The 18,413-nt window shown below is 31.1% G+C and overlaps 5 protein-coding genes across 7 annotated transcripts in view; 3 read left to right on the plus strand and 2 right to left on the minus strand.

Annotated features, from left to right (window-relative positions):
• LOC119829999 (ATP-dependent helicase brm) overlaps window positions 1–3,604 on the minus strand; it is a 20,032-nt gene extending 16,428 nt beyond the window's left edge. The window contains exons 1-2 of the mRNA XM_038352798.1: window positions 2,893–3,604; window positions 78–339 (exon numbers count right to left, since the gene is read on the minus strand). Coding sequence (XP_038208726.1) covers window positions 78–339; window positions 2,893–3,360 — 730 coding nt within the window. The 5' untranslated portion in view covers window positions 3,361–3,604. The remainder of the gene's footprint in view (window positions 1–77; window positions 340–2,892) is intronic.
• Window positions 3,605–4,399: 795 nt separating this feature from the next.
• LOC119829995 (protein-serine O-palmitoleoyltransferase porcupine) lies at window positions 4,400–7,599 on the plus strand. The gene is made up of 2 exons (XM_038352791.1): window positions 4,400–4,538; window positions 4,651–7,599. The coding sequence occupies exon 2, from the start codon at window positions 4,709–4,711 to the stop codon at window positions 6,035–6,037; it is 1,329 nt and encodes a 442-aa protein (XP_038208719.1). The 5' UTR covers window positions 4,400–4,538; window positions 4,651–4,708; the 3' UTR covers window positions 6,038–7,599.
• A 568-nt stretch (window positions 7,600–8,167) lies between these two features.
• On the plus strand, window positions 8,168–11,656 carry LOC119829997 (torsin-like protein). Of its 3 annotated transcripts, XM_038352794.1 has the most exons (7): window positions 8,168–8,308; window positions 8,401–8,890; window positions 9,208–9,482; window positions 9,567–9,718; window positions 9,831–9,976; window positions 10,510–10,657; window positions 11,214–11,656. In XM_038352794.1, the coding sequence occupies exons 2-7, from the start codon at window positions 8,677–8,679 to the stop codon at window positions 11,341–11,343; spliced, it is 1,065 nt and encodes a 354-aa protein (XP_038208722.1). In that variant the 5' UTR covers window positions 8,168–8,308; window positions 8,401–8,676; the 3' UTR covers window positions 11,344–11,656. The 3 variants fall into 3 exon arrangements, with proteins under 3 accessions (XP_038208722.1, XP_038208721.1, XP_038208724.1); XM_038352793.1 differs by lacking the exon at window positions 8,168–8,308 and having other exon boundaries at window positions 8,324–8,890; XM_038352796.1 differs by lacking the exons at window positions 8,168–8,308; window positions 8,401–8,890 and adding an exon at window positions 8,935–8,950.
• On the minus strand, window positions 11,570–13,652 carry LOC119829998 (autophagy protein 5). Its single transcript, XM_038352797.1, has 5 exons — window positions 13,347–13,652; window positions 13,055–13,260; window positions 12,449–12,573; window positions 12,168–12,368; window positions 11,570–11,971 (listed from the first exon to the last, which is right to left on the minus strand). The coding sequence occupies exons 1-5, from the start codon at window positions 13,500–13,502 to the stop codon at window positions 11,865–11,867; spliced, it is 795 nt and encodes a 264-aa protein (XP_038208725.1). The 5' UTR covers window positions 13,503–13,652; the 3' UTR covers window positions 11,570–11,864.
• Window positions 13,653–14,323: 671 nt separating this feature from the next.
• Window positions 14,324–16,355, plus strand: LOC119830024 (ribosomal RNA small subunit methyltransferase NEP1). The gene is made up of 4 exons (XM_038352846.1): window positions 14,324–14,472; window positions 14,750–14,895; window positions 15,425–15,668; window positions 15,922–16,355. The coding sequence occupies exons 2-4, from the start codon at window positions 14,752–14,754 to the stop codon at window positions 16,242–16,244; spliced, it is 711 nt and encodes a 236-aa protein (XP_038208774.1). The 5' UTR covers window positions 14,324–14,472; window positions 14,750–14,751; the 3' UTR covers window positions 16,245–16,355.
• Window positions 16,356–18,413: the final 2,058 nt, after the last annotated feature.

Genomic DNA, 18,413 nt, shown 5'->3' on the forward strand with positions numbered 1-18,413 from the left:
CATAGGAGATGATGATGGGGCTCCATTTGCCGAAGAAGTAGGTGGTGGAGCCGACCCATGGGGCGGTGTTTGTGCGGTCGGGGGCTGTTGGGGAGCCCCAGGTGGTGGTGCGCCGCTGGAGGCGCCACCCGGTGGTGTAGAGGACCCTCCGGGGGATGGAGCTGCGTGCCCATAACCACCTGGCATCATATTATGATGAGGAGGCATTGGCGGCATGCCTTGTGGATGTGCACCATGAGGAGGAGGACCTCCAAGTGGCAAAGGCATTCCAGGTGGACCTGGAGGTCCCTGAGGACCACTTCCTGGTGGTGGGGGTCCACCTCCCATGCCCATAGGAGCCTGAAATACAAATAATATATCAAAATACTGAAACATTCAATAATATGGGTAAAGTGTGTAAGTTGCACACATAAATGCTTAAACTAAACTTATTAATGGACAATGAATATTATAAAGTACATTAAACCCCAAATAAAAAGAATATCCTTAAACAGGTGTTATTCTGCAAAAAAAGAATTCATAAATCAACAAAAAGTTTTTTTATTATTTGTACTACTATATTAACAACAGCTATTCTACTTATGGCAAATGTCTCATAATAAATAAAAAAGTATACATCTAGTTACTATAAATATTGTCATCATTAATTAACATCATGACCATCCTGACGCAGATTAATTGAAAATGAACTTGAAATATATGACTTTAGGTTATTGGTTAGTTTTTAACTTAATAATTGCTGCACATTCTAATTACACAATTTATGAAGTAACTGCATTCAACCATCGTGAAAGAAAAATTTTATATACTATATACACTAAAGAGGATAACATTATCTTTATGAATGGAATCTCCAATGAAGCTGCCATTCCTATTGACGTGGCTGTAGAAGGCAAACAAGATAATACATTTGAAATGAAGCTTCAGGCTTTTGACATTAAATATGTTTATTTTCCTAAGCAGTATTTGTAAGTAATTAAGTTGAATATTATGTTCATAGCTTTTGCTCATGTGCAAAGACACAAAAAAAGTATCATCAAAATTGGTTCAGCTCTATCAGAAGTTCAGTGAAAAATGCATGCATAGATAGATAAATATACATAAAGACTAGCTGCACCCGGCAAACGCTGTTCTGCCTTACTGTGATCATTGAGAGGTATGAAAAATAGATGTTAGCCGATTCTCAAACATGCCCGATATGCACACAAAATTTCATAAGAATCGGTCGAGCCGTTTGGGAGGAGTATGGCAACGAAAACTGTGACACGAGAATTTTATATATTAGATTATCTTATGAATCTGAGAAATATACTAGTATATACAATTTTAAGGTACTTAAAAACAGAAACCGAAGAAGAACAAGCTTTTCATCATGGTCATATATCAAAAGTGTTCTTAAGTTGGAAAAATATTTTGAATTGGGTGGATGAACAAGATAAGAAAAGCAATATATTCCAAAAAATTGTGATTGCAAAAACATATGAACGAAGGGATATATTTATCATAAAATTAAAAGTCTCAAATGGAAATAATAAGCCTATTGTATTTATAGTAGGTGGTGAAGATGGAAAAGACTGGATGTCATCTGCTCTTGTATTAAATTTTGCAAATAATTTGCTTCAAGCATTAGACAACACATTGCTAAAAGAATATGATTTCTATTTGTTACCTGTCTTAAACCCAGATGGTTTTGTGTACAGCAAAACAATTGTAAGTTATTATTTTGATTCTTTGATTTATTTCTTTTTTAAATAATACTATAAAATAATGCTTATTTACCATTTCAGAATAGGTTTTGGTCTAAAAATAGAAGAATAATTTTCCCACCTGTTAACTGTTTAAATAATACTACAGCTATTGGGGTTAATATTGGTAGAAATTGGTTTTTTAAAAAGGTTTCAAAAAGTGAGATAAATATATCCTAGGTCAATTACATATTATATCAAATTTTCATTCTTAATATCAAAATATTTTGATTAAAGCATTATATGAAGAATGCAGAGGAGTTTATATTGGGTACCAGCCTCTATCAGAGGAGGAAACACAAACTCTTTCTTATATCTTGAATAGTATTGCCATAAATATGATTGCTTTTCTCAACGTTAAAGGTTTTGGAAAATATATCACTATTCCATATGCACATAGTGAAACTTCCAATAATCATGACATCATTGTGAGTAAAATCTCATCTTTAACATGTACTATTCTACATTACAAATATAAATCAAATGAATGTTTAATAATGCCATATTTTTAGATTGATATATTGTCGTCTGCATGCACAACTGTGAAAACCAAATATAATATAACATATTATGTGGACACAACTAATAGATTTATTTGTAAGGATTTATTTAATAGAATTAATTTCATTATAATACACTTATTAAAACTAACTTAACAAATATTTTTCAGATAATTTAACAGGAAATATGGCAGACTGGGTAAAAAAGAAATTAAACATCCCGATTGTTTTTACTTTATATATGGAATATGAAAGTGATTTACTTCCAAAACCAGAACATATTCGTCCTCTTACTGAACATTTTTATACAATTTTAAATGAAACACTTATTATTTCAAGAGATATTTATGGCCCTTTATTTAACAATCAGAAGCAGGCAATATGTTGCCTATCAAAAATCAAATTATTAATTATAGCACTTATAAATATAATATAAGATAACATGTAAATATATTATATTATATTAATATGAGCAGTATTTTATAAAGAACAGTCAGGTGAATAAAAATTTAATGAATTAGATGTTTCCATGAATGTGTATATTATTTTTTGTTGTATATTTATTGACAGTTAAGATATGATGTATGCATATATTACTCAATAAACCAAAATAAATTATAATTAACTTATTCACACTAATAACTCACTTGGTTGGGTGGCATGTGACCAATTTGATGAGGAATATATCCATGAGGTGGCCCTTGACCAGGCATGTTTGGATGCTGCGATGCCCCAGGCATATTTGAATGTCCATTAGGACCAGGATGTGTTCCTCCAGCACCAATAGGATGACCAGGAGGACCCGACATGTGTGGTCCTACCATATGTGACGGTAATTGATGGCTACCCGGCGGCATATTGGGATGTTGAGAGACTCCTGGCGGACCATTCACATTTGAAGCGATTGTATGCGGTGGACCCGGTGACTGCATATGGTTAGGCATTGGTGCTTGTCCTGATCCAGTTGGATGAGACGGCGGCGGTCCATTAACATGTTGCTGATTGTATGGACTGTGTGGTGATTGTGGTGGTGCTGGACTCTGAGTAGGTGGTCCCATAGGACTCGGAGCTTGAGGCGGTGGCATTGGACTACTTTGAGGAGACGGACTAGCCATCTTTCAAACGTTATTTGATAAAGCACATAACAATCGCTAAGAAACAAAACGAACGCGTTCTTGTCACTTACTAATTATTTACTTTCAAAAATCTTCATCCGTTTTTATGAGCATTCTTAAATTTTAAATGATTGATTGATACAAGTTGTTACGATTGAATTTAATAATCAATACAATAAAATGGATTTAATCTAAATAATTTGTTTTTAAAATTAATATGTCGAGTGTCACTCCAAGAACCGCATTTGCCATAGAGAAATATAATTTTTATTATTACGATTTCCAGCACAGACTATACGAAATTCAAAAATACAGACTAAAATAGTGAAAAGCACAATAAATCATGGTCACAAACGAATGTGTCATAATTTTAAAAACTAGTTTCATTCAGATTTAAATATAATTTATCAGTACTCAATGAATTTTCAATATTTATAGGACAATACACACTCAGAAATCGCTAGTAAAAGGCGTAGTTGTTGAAGTATTATCAAAAGAATTCTATGAGATGCGGTTAATGGAGATCCTTCATTTTTCTTCAATTAAATGATATAAGATATACCATACCAAAAGATAAATGTGAAATTTATTTGCTAGTGTAACGAATATTTTCTATAAACTATAAAGAGCTTATTAAACTCTACAAAAGTTGTTTCCCTGTCAAATCATTGGGCTAATAATAAAAGTTAAATACAAGTGTTAAAATAAGTAAAACTTATACAACCATTAAATTTAATAACTAATTGCTTCTAAGTCTTTCCTTAATGCATTTCTAATTAGGCTTCTAAATTATTCAGTCAGTCAAAAACCATCCGGACTTCTAAATTCAGGATTACACTTTCCTAAATTCAGTGATCATTCTTTCTAGAGTCAGTAATAAGCGCATAAGAACTAAACTTTAAGCTTAATTTATATGTTACTTTTAAAACTGTACTGTTTTACAATGCATGTTTTTATTTTACTACATTGGGACAGAATACCGAGTAACTAATTGTTAATCTGTATACAGACTGCAGAACAGAGTAGTAAATAATACGGAATGTGTACGAGCATCATCTATAGTTGTCATTCAAGGGTTTAGACAGTTAGCGAAAATATAAATTCTAAAATTTTCACAAAAACATTAATGAGTGCAAAGAGTATTATAATAATACGGGTTGATGATTGAATTAAAAGAGGTGTATAAATATTTTCAATCCAAAATTATATTACACCACGATAATTTTAAAAACATGTAAAAAACTATGGTCCAAATTATTGTTTTACCTTTAAAGGGAAATTATTGCTCAGATTTTCAGGGAAACAAGTATACAATGTGAAGAAACAGTAATATTGTATTAAAAAAACCATGGAAGAAGATGAAGAATACATAGAGAATTCTTGGACTTACTTAATGTTTTGCATTGAACCTACACTTTACGAAGGCTTAAGATTTGCAAAAGATCTGCTTCTTGCTAATCTTTGTTTAAGATTTCTCATACAATTTATATCTATGCCGCAAAATGTTCGCCATAGCATAAGTTTAATAATAGGTAGTCTATTACTGTATCATAATATTGGAGCAGCAATTTCGTGGGTTTATGGATTGACTGCAGGTGCATATTTATTAATTTTAATGTTAATAAGCATAACAAAGAAAAAAATTGGTGGTGCTGTTACTTGCATAAGTGTCATATCTTTTTTACTACTATGTGAATTGTACTTAATTAACCCAAAAGTATGGCAGCAAATAAGAGGAATACAAATGATTGCATCTATGAAGATTATTTCAATTGCAATAGAACTAGATCGAAGCTTGTTTAAAAAAGTGGTTAACCCTATTGAATTTACTGGTTATATTCTCTGTCCTGCAAATTGTATGTTGGGGCCTTGGATTTCATATAAATCTTATGAGAAAGATTTATGTGTTAAATTTTTAACTCGAAGATGGATAAGAATAATTCTAAGTAACCTGCTCCTGGCAATGATATTTTTAATTATGTCTAATTGTATTATCCCTTGGTTTATTGACGATGACAGTATGAAATGGTTAATTGCATATAGAGATGCACAAGCATTCAGAATGTCTCACTATTTTGTGTCAAGTATGTCGGTGGTGTCGATGATAAGTGCTGGTTTTGGATTGACAAATGATTGCCACTCAGAAATTCAAATAACCAAACCTCATTTTATTGAACTGCCAAGATCATTAGTACAAGTTGTTATTTTTTGGAATATACCAATGCACCAATGGCTGAAAAATTATGTGTTCAAAACATGTCAACCATATGGACAATTTTTTGCAATCTTTACAACATATGCAATATCTTCCCTACTACATGGTTGTAATTTCCAACTATCAGCAGTTCTTCTGAGCATTGGAACATTTTCTTATATAGAATATAATTTTAGATACAAGGTTGCATCTGCGTTAGAAGTTTGTTGTTTAGCTAATCCATGTGTTAAACAATGTGATCATAAATATAAGAAAAGCAGTTTTATGGCAATGTTTATAAATTTAACATTTTCTCTCATAACAATATTGCATCTTGCTTACTTAGGGGTTATGTTTGAAGCATCTTTTTCAGTGCAGGAGACTGGTTACTCTTTTTCTCATACAATTAGTAAATGGGAAAATCTTGACTTCTTTAATCATGGTCTTGCTGCAAGTATGTTTGTTATTTATTTAATGATGTAGGTGTACTAACATGTACTTCTATAGAAGAATCTCGATAGGGGTTGTTTAAAATTGTGATCAATTACATTTGTGATAGTAAGATGTATTATTTTATCTTTGAATTAGTATTTAACATTTGCACAAAAAGTAGTGGTAATTTATCCTCATAAAAAATGTACTTAACCAATATTTGGTATTTCACTTTGTAGTTCAATCTTATAAACATTATTTAAATTTTCTTAATGATTTTTATGTAAAATCTGGTAATAATTTTTCATGTATACACTATTAAAACTTCCAGTCAATTACATAAAGTTGTTTTAATGTTTGTTAATTCCCAGATAAGTTTTCCATCGGAGAGTTTAAACTCTTTTGTAAACAAGTTGTCATATGATTGAACAATTATAAAATTACATCCTTCATCCCTAGTAGACACTTGGATGCGGTAATTTATTCTTTCATCAGTAGGAGTAGAACAACAAGGTTCTAGTTTATCAATAGTATCTTTAGTGCTGCTAAAATACTCTGGTCTTGTGTAAAAAACAACTGTTTTGAAATCTTTACAGGCTTTCTGTATTATTTTGATTAAATTTTTTGTATAAACATCCATTTTTGTGGCTTTAAATCCTTGTTCTGACCAGTAGAATGCATGAAGTGTGTTAAAAACAATCAATGATATATTTGGATGTTTAACAAGAATTGAGCCCAGATTAGAAACTGTAATATAAAATTCAGTAGCATCATACAAATAAATGAATTGTATGTTATTCAGTGTGAATTCAAGTAAGGCGTCAATATCATTAAAAACTTGTTTTTCTTTCCTGTTGACTAAATGTTTCTTTAACTTATCTTTAAGTATCTTGACGAAAGTGGTGATATTAAAATTTCCATCGGTAATAAATATTACTACACCAGATTCTATACCGCCAAATTCTTGTGGTATTAATGTTTCACTTATTAATTCATACAGCAAGAAGTTTGGATTATTATTACTAAAAATTTCAACGATCTCTCCATGTTTTAATCCACGTTTGAATATTGGTGTATAAAAGTTTTCAAAGCTAGCCTTTTTCGTTAACCTTGATAATAACTGAACTCCAGTTTCAAGTTTAGTTTTCAGTGCCATTATTAAAAAAAAGTAGGTACTTAAAATGAATGGACTTAATTTAGGTTGAAGTCTTTATATTTTAATTATTACTCGATAGTTTCCATTCTACATGCTGCTACGCTACTGTTTTTTCTTATATTTTATGATCCACAAACTTTGTTACTTGAATTTTGATTTTTGACGAGTACAGGTCTCTACCACAGATTATGGATTAAATAATAATTATTTCGTAGTTCCGTGCTTACTTCTACCTAGTGGATCCACTATATACACTACACCGATTCCCGAGGAGGAATGCGCTTATTATACAGTAGATTTAGTTTTTACATTCAGAAGCAAATTTAGAAAATAGAGGCTTGTGCACATTGTCCTTAAACTGAGTAACTAGATCGATAATAATCTGTGGTCCTTATTATTACTGAATTATATCTAATTCAGTAATAATATTAAAGAAATAAAACACTCAGTGTCCATAAGGTATCCATAATGGACACTGAGTGTTTTAGAACCAACGGACCGTTGGTTCGGGCGATGGATTAAGAAGTTATATGCGAATGGATTCGAGATCATTGTGACACCGTTTATTGAAAAACAAAATACCAAAGAGTAATATATAATACGGGTACAAAACACCGTTTCAATATATATACGAGAAACTACGTGCGAAAGATTGGTAAAGTTGACACTTCAACTTTAATGATGTGACTTTGATGGTGATAATAGAAAAATAGTAATAGGTTTTCAAATTCAATTGCTTATTATCCCAAACCCTCATGACAAAAATGATCCCTGATAGCTATTGCGCTATTTATAAAAGTCATATATGTATTTAAATAAGTTGCATTTTTAATTAGACTTCTAAATGATTCGGTCCGAAGGAATCTTACTAACTTCTATCTTTAGTAACGACTGAACAAAATGACTAAATTCAGTGTAGGGTAATAAGCGCATAGTCCATATAGTTAAACTTCAAAATCCAAATCTAAAATGTCAAATTAATACTAAATGCTTCTTAAATTTCATCTTTGATATTATTTGGATGCATTACATCCATAATATAATATATCGAATATCAAATGTGTATATTAGTATTGACACACCTGTACTATTGTTCTGTGCTACAGTCAGTAGTATTGTTATGTGTACTACTTTAGGCTACACCAAAGAGTAGTATAATAATACGGGTAGGCCACACCAAACCTTTCGTAGAAACTAGTTCTTAATCTGTGACCATACCCGTATATATAATATATTTATATTACTCTTTTGGTTACAGTTTACACTTTATTACGAGTTGTATGGAATGAAGTAATACATTTCGATTTACGTGTGTTACTATGCATCGTGTATCGAGTTTTTTAATATTATGTGAATTAGTCTCATGAGTATAAATAGATGAATCATTGTGTTGTGTTCTTTTAAACTATATAAATTTAAATTCATTGTTTATATTCTTGTACATGTGTAAATATAAAACGTGCTTACGACCATAGCAAAAACTTATAAAATACACAACGGACATTGTGAATACAGTTATCAAGCAAAATAAGTTATGAATTTTAAAATGTTGTTTAAGTTCAATCATATGCTTCTGTTATTGATTATCTTTAACAATGTGAATTTTATATCTACTGAACCTTTATCTATAATCTTAGGGGGTTCAGTGATTATGGGCAGTTGGTTAGGCTGGGATACTATCAAAACAAATACTATCTGTCGTTACACAGAGTGTTGTAATGATCAATATGTACCATATAATTTAAACAGTGAGTGTTTGTTATTAATAGAAAACTTACTTGCTTACTATCTGGCGCGGTAACCCTAAAGTGAGTCTTGGGTTCTGACAACAAGAGACTATTTTTTGTTGTTAGATTTATAACATTTGGATTATAATGTGAAGGGGTTAGGCTTTAGTTGGTCGCTAGCTAGGCTGTACTACTGACCACACCCCGATCCACCACCTGTCCTCTTAGATGCTTCCTATACTCTGTGAGGGCCAGCATAGACATAAAATAAACATAAACATAAAACTACTTAATTTTATTTACTTAGTAACATAATTAACAGCTCTTTTTTATTTTAGAATTAAAACAGTTATTTTCACAAAAACTGTTTGGTCAACCACTAGTCAATGAGTTAATTAGTATCCTAAGTGCCCATAAAGAGGGACTATCAAATGAAGGCAACCGAAATAAAAAAGCTTTAGTTATAAGTTTACATGGTTGGTCTGGTGTTGGAAAAAATTATGCTACAAGTATGATAGCCGAATCTCTCTATGAAAAGGGTATTCACAGCAGATTTGTGAAGATTTTCATGGGAAAAAAAGACTTTGATTGTACAGACATACAAAATACTCAGGTAGGTGTTTCAGAAAATAAAAGTAATAAAAAATTAAATTCTTGTTTCAAATATTGTACTAATGAATTTATCTTTCTCTTACAGATGAAGCTAATACAAGAAGTAAAACTTCTTGTGATGAATTGTCCAACTTCCCTAATTGTTTTTGATGAAATACATGAAATGTGTCCATCAGTATTAGATGCAATAAAGCCTATGTTAGACCATCACCAAACAGTTGATGGTATAGATTTTAGGTAAATTTAATAAGTTCTAATTTCCATCCAGTTAAAATTTATAGTGAAAAGATATACTTGCCAAAGCTTTTAAGAACCATAAAAAATAATCATGACTACACACATTTTGCAGGGATAGTGTATTTATTTTTATTTCCAATATTGGTGGAAAAGAAATTGCAAGCAATTTATTAGAATTATATGGTCAAGGTGTAAATAGAAATGAAGTTGATTTTCATCATTTTGAACCAATTATAAGGAGGACAGCTTACAGTACAGGTACTTGAATCTGTTAATTTATTTTTAGTTCCTTCATTATTGTTTTTTTCTTTTATGTCATAGTCAGCAAAGGAGTTGAAGGGTAGCCTGATGGTTAGCGCTACCACCGCCCATGAATATTTGGAGAGGTGTAAGGTAGACCTTATTCCTCTCTAAAATGGATTGCCAACTGCAAAATGGAAAGGAATTAGGAAAAGATTGAAGAGAGGAATAATGGAAAGGACTGGGAAGGGTAATGAAGAGGATATGGACCTCCGGCTCCCCCGCTCATCGAACGAAACCCAGCAGTATGGTATTTCACACCGATCTTCTGTAGGGATGTGGTATTTCCCTGGTACAAGCTGGCCCAATTTGAGCTGAAGAGTGCTTGACTACCACATACAAAGTATTGTAGTATATATTGTATTTTGTCCATGTATATTATGTAACAGCAAATGCTATCCTACTCAAACTATTCATACATTTTTATTATATCCATTGACCAAAATTATCTGCAATGGTTGAATTCACTATAAAATGTTAAAATGTTCAAGGTGGTTTTGAAAAATCAGCTACAATTGCTCAGCACTTGATTGATCATTATATTCCATTCCTGCCTTTGGAACAACATCATGTTGAGAAATGTGCACTAGCCGAGTTTCAGGCACATGGTATTTACCATCCAACTGAAGAGATGATGGCGTAAGTAATATATAATCAACTACATTTCCACCCGACACCCTTGTAGTCAAAGGAAAAGCCAGTCCCAAGGTTCCTTTTGTTAGGATTTTTGATATTTAATTATACCATGTCTTTTCTCAGATCTCATACTATCACTGTTTCAAATTTCATCAAAATCAGTTCAGCGGTTTAGGTGTGAAGAAGAGATAGAGTTACTCTCGCATTTATAATAATAGGCATAAAACTTACCTTTTCAAGAAATGGGAACATTACTGTTAACAATGGCAATTAAAAAGCAATTAGTAATATTTGATAAAATGATGCATTAACCTAGTCTATGAAGGTGACCTCTAACTTGATGATAAAGTAGACATTTTTATTTTTACTGTTATTTTATATAACATTAAAAATATTTTAGTTTTTGCTATATTTTGCTGAGCTGTTACTATTGTAATATAAAAAAATGTATACATTGTATGAATAATGTTATATTGTAAAAATCTATAATCTTTCTAAGTCAAATATTGGCATGAACCTTATGGACAAAATATAAAAAATATTCATTTATTTTTTTCAGTGATGCTTTGTCAGTCATCACATATGGGCCTACAGAAGATCAACCTATATTTGCAAATAATGGGTGCAAAAGATTTACAAAACAAATACCATATATAATACAAAAAAATAAGGCAAAAAGTGAATTATAATAATTATAAAACATTTTACAATATGACAATGTGATGTATTAAGAAAAAGTCAAGCTTCAAAAGCTTATAATTTAGTCATGTCGTTATTCCAACTGTCATGTACCTGTGGATTTTAGTTTAGTGTTTTTTTTACAATTTTTTAAAACTCACAATTTACTCCTTTTAATGAAAGTGCAATGCAAAGCATTTCTATTGTTATGGAAAAATGGAATAATCCTCTTATCACTTTCATCTTTTCTTTTCAATCTAATTCATCAACATTTTATTGTAAATATAATTTAATTTATGGGTTAAATACATGTTATGTCATTATGTTGTATTGTTATAATTTATTTTGCTACTAAGGTCCATGCATCAGTATTGATCTTAAATAATTTGTCTTGTGTTAAAAATTATCTTAAAAATTAATCTTGTGCCAGTTTAGGAAGAAATGAAAATGCAAATAATATAAGAAAACAATTTATAGCACATGATGATAATATATAATTTACTTTTAAATAATCACAGTCATTTTTATGTTATTAACATAGACACACATGCAGAAAGTTGTCAGGGTAGCTCATATGTTCAGACAGCCATTGGAGTGGTGTGTCAATTGGAATGTTTATACCATGTGTTCTTAATTTAACTGAAATATTAAAAAGTAATTAGCATCTAATAAATTTAATATGGTTACTAAAATAAGAATTTTCTTTTATACATAATAGTAAATCATTGACTCAAACATAAAATACAATATGCAAGAAAAGCTAAAAAAATACAGAAGGAGATTCAACTTCATTCTATTTCCATGTAATGTAAAAGAAGAAATTAATGATTTTTACCATCAGGTTTATCAGGATACAATTCAGATATAAGTTGTTGAACTATTTTCCTGCTTCCATCAATATTCTTTGGACTAATTAGACGTTGATTGCATGTTCCATCTTCTGAGTAAATTCGCATTGGTATATGTTTAAATCCCTCATTGTCACCGTGAGATTCCATGAGCCTTCTGTTAATGGCCCAGAATTGATCAAATTTGTCTGTATAAGAAGGACATGGAGTAAATTAATGTTAATTTAATAAAATGCTTTGTGCATATGTATTATAGGAAATAATATACCGTTTTGTAATCCCAACCATAACTGATTGTGGTCTTTTTTCTGCATAGCAGACATAACTTGTCCCCGATGCTTTAAAACATCTGCCTCTTTTACAGTTGACATATAGTGAGCTTCAACTATGTCTCTAAAGAAAATTTAATTAATTTAATTGCATCATGAAGGTCAACTTTTAACAAATACAACATAAATAAAAATATCACAAGCTTCAACAATTTTTTTTTTTAATAATTAAATAAACCACCTTAAAATAGCAGACACCAGCTTTCAAATAAAAATGGGTTCACTTAGTTAAAATTATCAGGTAATATACAAAACAAAAATAGTTGAATTGATGGCTTCCTCTTTTGTTGAAGTTAGTTAAAAAAAATCTTTTATGGACTCAGAAACTACACATTTCTGCATTGGGAAAATGGGACAAGGGGTCATCCTACTTCTTTTGATTAAAAGAAGAATGCAATATTGCAATGTTATATATGAAAATAATTTGTTATATTTAAAAAAAATAATAATTATAATCTATAATTATTAAGAATTTTTGTGATCTTTTACTATGAAAAGTGATTGTATGCTATGTAAGTTTTAAAAAAAATTGAAATTCCACCTACTTGTTGGGACAGTGAAGTAAAACATTTTCAGGAAATTTGCTAAAGTGTACTGTTAAATTCCAAGGCATTTGTGGATCATTCCCACAATAGAGATCATATAGAAAACCAATAGGGTAGTGCCATTTTAAAGGTTGTCCATTATAATCAAGCCACATTTCATTATCAGCGTTTTCTTGAGATATAAAGCGTAAAAAATGTCTCTTCATCTGCAATATGAATGAACGTTAACTTAATAAATATCTAACGTGTGTAACGTGTACAATCATTTAAATACAAGAAAAATGCTGATTACCTTATCCGTTACAAGTGGAAAGTAACTAAGCCGAGGAACCATCACATAAAAGGGATCTGGTTGCTGAATTTCCATAATCTCTTCTTGGTCCAGCTGAAAGCATACTGGAAGTTTTCCGTCCCAGATTTCTCGTAAGACTTCTCTGTCGTTTGCCATTCTATATTACGTTTCTCAGGTCTACAAAGAACTGTTAGATACTGAATAAAACAGATAACTATTACATTTATTCGTAGTAAATCATATCAGTATTCGGTTCATCTAAATAATCAATAACAATGAACTTGGATTTGACGTATGACAAAATGACGTCCAATGGCATGTCCCAAAAATGTCAGTAGTATACCAGTTTCATGGCCAAAGACGCAATATACTTTTATATTACTTACTCTATGGACATTATACTATTGACTAATAACTAGCCGATGCACCAAAAGCATTTGTTATGATAAAATTAGATTAATTTTCATAGGCTAGGTATGCAAATTCCTTATAAGCGGAACCTAAGCAAAAGCTGTCCTAGCGAGAGGTCTCCCGTTGGTAGAGTGTCTTTGTCTGATATCTTGCCAACGCAATTACGATTTTTGTAAAATACGAAATATTTCTATAATTTCTACAGTTAATAAGAACTACGTTGCATTTAAAAAATGATTCATTTACTTGTTCCTGAAGTAATAACTACTAGTAATAGTAATAGCTAACTACAAGTTGGGAATAGAAAGCAACTAACTACACTAATTAATAAGTATAAACATAAGTTTAGAAATATATATTCAGAGCCATACTCAATCACACATTAATAAAAAAATCAATTTAATTCAAATTCAATCTCAAAAATTACACGAGGGTCTATCAAAGATTCCTGCGCTTTAATCTTATTCTTTTTCTTTAGTGGGAATTTCTGATTCCACCTAGGACGGATTCTGCCATAGATTATACATATATATATTTTACATCCGTCAATGTCAGAATGCCAAAGTCTTAATTCTTAGGAGTTAGAACTAGTCATAATGTGTATTTACATTTTTGAAGATCCCACGTGTTTACTTGAATTATAAATGTCTAAGTTTTTGATGTATTTAAAACTAAAAATTTTTGTAATTTAATCTAGGCAGTTTCTCCAATATAGGTAGTTTCTGAATACATATAAAACTTTTTCAATTATTCATAATAAAGCTAATGAAAATGTGTTCTTTGTGATACAAGTTATTATTCAAGACATAAAAGAGAATAATGATATATATTAAAGTATCATCATTATCATTATTGTATCGTGATAATTATTACCAGATTTTACACAGTGAATTGTTTTTTTGAATGATTGGTCAATTTATAACCAAAATTGATGTTTGAAAAATTACTTTCATTCACTTACTGTATGTAAGGTTATAGTTATTCTTTTTCAGCTATGGGAAAAAAAAGAAAACACGCAAATGCACAGGACGACTTTGAATTTGATCCAATACCTAAACATTTAGTAACATCTCATATAAAAAAGCAGGAAAAACGGCTGATAGTCATTCTTGAAAAGGCTCAATTGGAAACAGTTAAAGTAAGGATAGTAATTATATAAACAGTTAAAAGTATGGCATCGTTCTCTCAGGAATAACATAGCTAATATTTGATTTTATAATAATTTTTGAGGTTACTTAGTACATACACTAATCCTTATTCTTTATCAATAGTATACATTGTAGGTTAGTACACCTTTTTAAGACATTAAAAATTGATCTTTAGTTTCAGCATCGGAATTAATTTAAAAAGGTATTAGTTTATTTACATAGTGTTTCAGAGTGAAGTTCTTAAGAAAATTAATAATGTTTAATTATTATTCATATTATCCATCTTTATGATTTTGTGTTCTTTATACATATCTAACCTAATATTATAAAGAGAAAACATTGTTTTTGTATACAATATTTTTATAATGTCTTCACACAAAACTACTGTACCAATTTCAAATATTATTCCAACATGAGAAAGCTGTACCTTTAACTAGTAACATGAGCTATATATGTACCACCGGTCTAGCGGAGAGTAACTCCTTGTATTTTATAATCATATAATTTGTGTTATTTCAGAATGGAAATAGCTTTGAATTGTTGAATTGTGACGATCATGCCAATATTTTGAGGAAAAATGACCGTGATCCTGGCTCATGTCGACCAGACATAACACATCAATCATTGCTTATGTTAATGGACTCACCTTTGAATCGCGCTGGACTCTTACAAGTGTATATTCACACTGAACAAAATGTCCTCATAGAAATAAACCCACAAACAAGAATTCCTAGAACATTTAAAAGATTTGCAGGACTAATGGGTAATTAGAACAATTTGTGTGGATTTTTTTATAAATTAATATATATCAAAGGATCCATAAATCATTTTGAAATAAATGGCTGCAAGGAATATTTAAAATTTAAAGTTGTGTGGAAAGTTCATGTTCATTTATCTGCCTATTTATTTTTAATTTCTTTATAATCTTTTATCATACTTTAATTTTATTTCCATTGATTGATAATTTAAGTCACATTTTATACTTCTTTTTTATTATAAATTTTTCCTTGTTTCAGTACAACTCCTACATAAATTTTCCATCAGAGCATCTGATGGACCAATGAAGCTGCTGAAAGTTATAAAAAATCCAGTCACATCTCATTTGCCTGTGGGTGTAAAGAAAATCACCATGTCTTTCAGTTCCAAAGTTGTTCAGAATTGCAGAGAATTAGTACCTAAAGAGGAACCCATTGTCTTAGTAATTGGGGCCATGGCACATGGAAAAATTGAAGTAGATTATTCAGAAGACACAATATCTATCAGCAACTATCCTTTGTCAGCTGCATTGACATGTGCTAAACTTTGTTCAGCCTTTGAAGAAGTATGGGGAGTTGTATAAGGATTTTCATTGATATAAGTAATTAATCTATTGCTGAGGTTATCCTTTCTAAAATAGAAGTACTTATTTTAATAATATAATAGGAGACTTGAATAAAGTATATATATTACAGTAATGATTCTTTTCTTAATGTTGAAATAAATCCTAAATTTGCTTTTGGACTTGTAACATAAATTTTTGGGATGTAGAATATCTATCGTAACCAAAGGAAATAATGTACAAATAAAATTTTTTCTGCTTTATATAAATTTCAAAATGAACGGTTATCATTTGTTTAATCTGCTTTCATACATATAAAATTTTTTCTGCTTTATAAAAATTTCTAAATGAACTGTTATCAATTCTTTAATCTGCTTTCATACAAAAATACCCAAACAATTTCCAAGTGATAAAACTAAGTGGAACATATAAATAGGAGAGTTGTTTGTTAGCCAATGAATTTAAAATTACGTTTTATCATATCTGTTCGTATGTTTCTTTTTAAGTCTCTTTAATTGTGGTAGTCGAGCATGCTTCGCACGAATTGGGGCAGGTCGTACCGGAGAAGTACCACACCCCACATAACACAGGCGTGAAATAGTATTCTTCTGTGTTTCGTTCGGTGAGTTGGGAGGCCGAAGGCCATATCCTCTTCCTTACCCTTCCCAGTCCTTTCCTTTATTCCTCTCAACAATCCTTTTTTTCCTTCCCTTCCCAATTTAAAGTCGGCAATCTGTAGAGGGTCTTCAATGGACCTTATGCCTCTCCAAATAGTCAAGGACGGTGGTAGCGCTTACTATCAGGCGTCCCACCAGCTCCAATGCCGACTGTGATATGAGAAAAAAAAAAGGTCGTGGCGGGCAACTGAGCTGAAGGTTCGCCTGATGGTAAGCGATCACCACCGCCCAGGAACATTCGCTGAGGTAGCCACTGCGAATGCGCTGCCCGCTTTTATGGGATGGGAAAGGAAAAGATTGACTGGAAACAAGGAATGGACTGGGACGGTTTAGGAAAACGGAAAACGGTTTTGTATGGACTGTGGTACTTTCCCGATGCGAGTTGGCCCAATTCGTCCCGAAGCGTGCTCGACACCCACATAGGTATAATAAACGTGTTTAATATATTATCTTAAAAAACAGTAACTATCCAGTTTATTCTCGCTACAAGCGACATTTCGTAGTAATGGTAGTTTTAAAAAATGACTTCATAAATGCTTGTAAAAGTGTGAGTGATTGTTTGTGTTTCAGATAAGATTTACTTATAGCGATTTTTGATAGAAGAGGAGCACAATTGGTACTTTCTCATACGTTTTGCAGTATATTGTGCATAATCTTTGCAGCCAATGTTCAAATTTCATTACTGAGGATTATTGCTCATCATGAATCAAGGCGTATTAAAATCATTTACCTATAATGGGTAGACATATGTTCCTGGAATGACAATTATTTCATAGTGATTCCCTCCGGAACTTTGTATGATTTTATTTAATAAATTAAGTTCTTCAAGTGTTTTATTCGATACACATAAATAATAGAAGGTAGGTAATTACTTCCATGTATCTAATTGTACTCTTTGTTAATTATATAGTGGCTTTTTACATATCTGTGATAGTAGGGCCTTAACGTTTTTAAACCGTTTATATTTAGAATGTAGACACATTTATTTGGGTAGTATAATATAAAGTACGTATATTTGATTAGCCTTAATTAAAACAGCATTTTGTGCATAAGTGGGAACTAGTGAGTAAAAAATGTTACCCTACGTTGACATTTGGCACCGGAAACGACGACATCCGCACAATTAGCAACAGACTGAAAGATACACGTATCTCTACAAATGTTCAATTAGTAAAAGCTTTGAATGGCGCCGACACAAAAAAGAGTCGTAGTGTAGAATACCGGGGGAAAATTAAGGAAATGTATCTTCGTTTTAATTTTGCTGTCGATCGTATGAATAGTCTGTCGAAAAATGTCAGGCGCTTACAAAATTTTACAATGTAGTTAAAACTTGTATATATAAAAATATTATTTTTTGTAGGCATACATGGTTTTGACTGTTATGAGGTATTATAGTAACATATATAACGAAAGCAAAAAAAAAATCACATTAAGGATTATTTTAATGTGAAATTGTGAAAGACATGGTAGGTGGTTTGTGGAATTTCTTGAAATAGAAAAGAAATTTTTAAAT

This window comes from Zerene cesonia, chromosome 11 (genome assembly GCF_012273895.1).
Source record: "Zerene cesonia ecotype Mississippi chromosome 11, Zerene_cesonia_1.1, whole genome shotgun sequence".
In the NCBI taxonomy this organism is placed as follows: Eukaryota; Metazoa; Arthropoda; class Insecta; order Lepidoptera; family Pieridae; genus Zerene; species Zerene cesonia.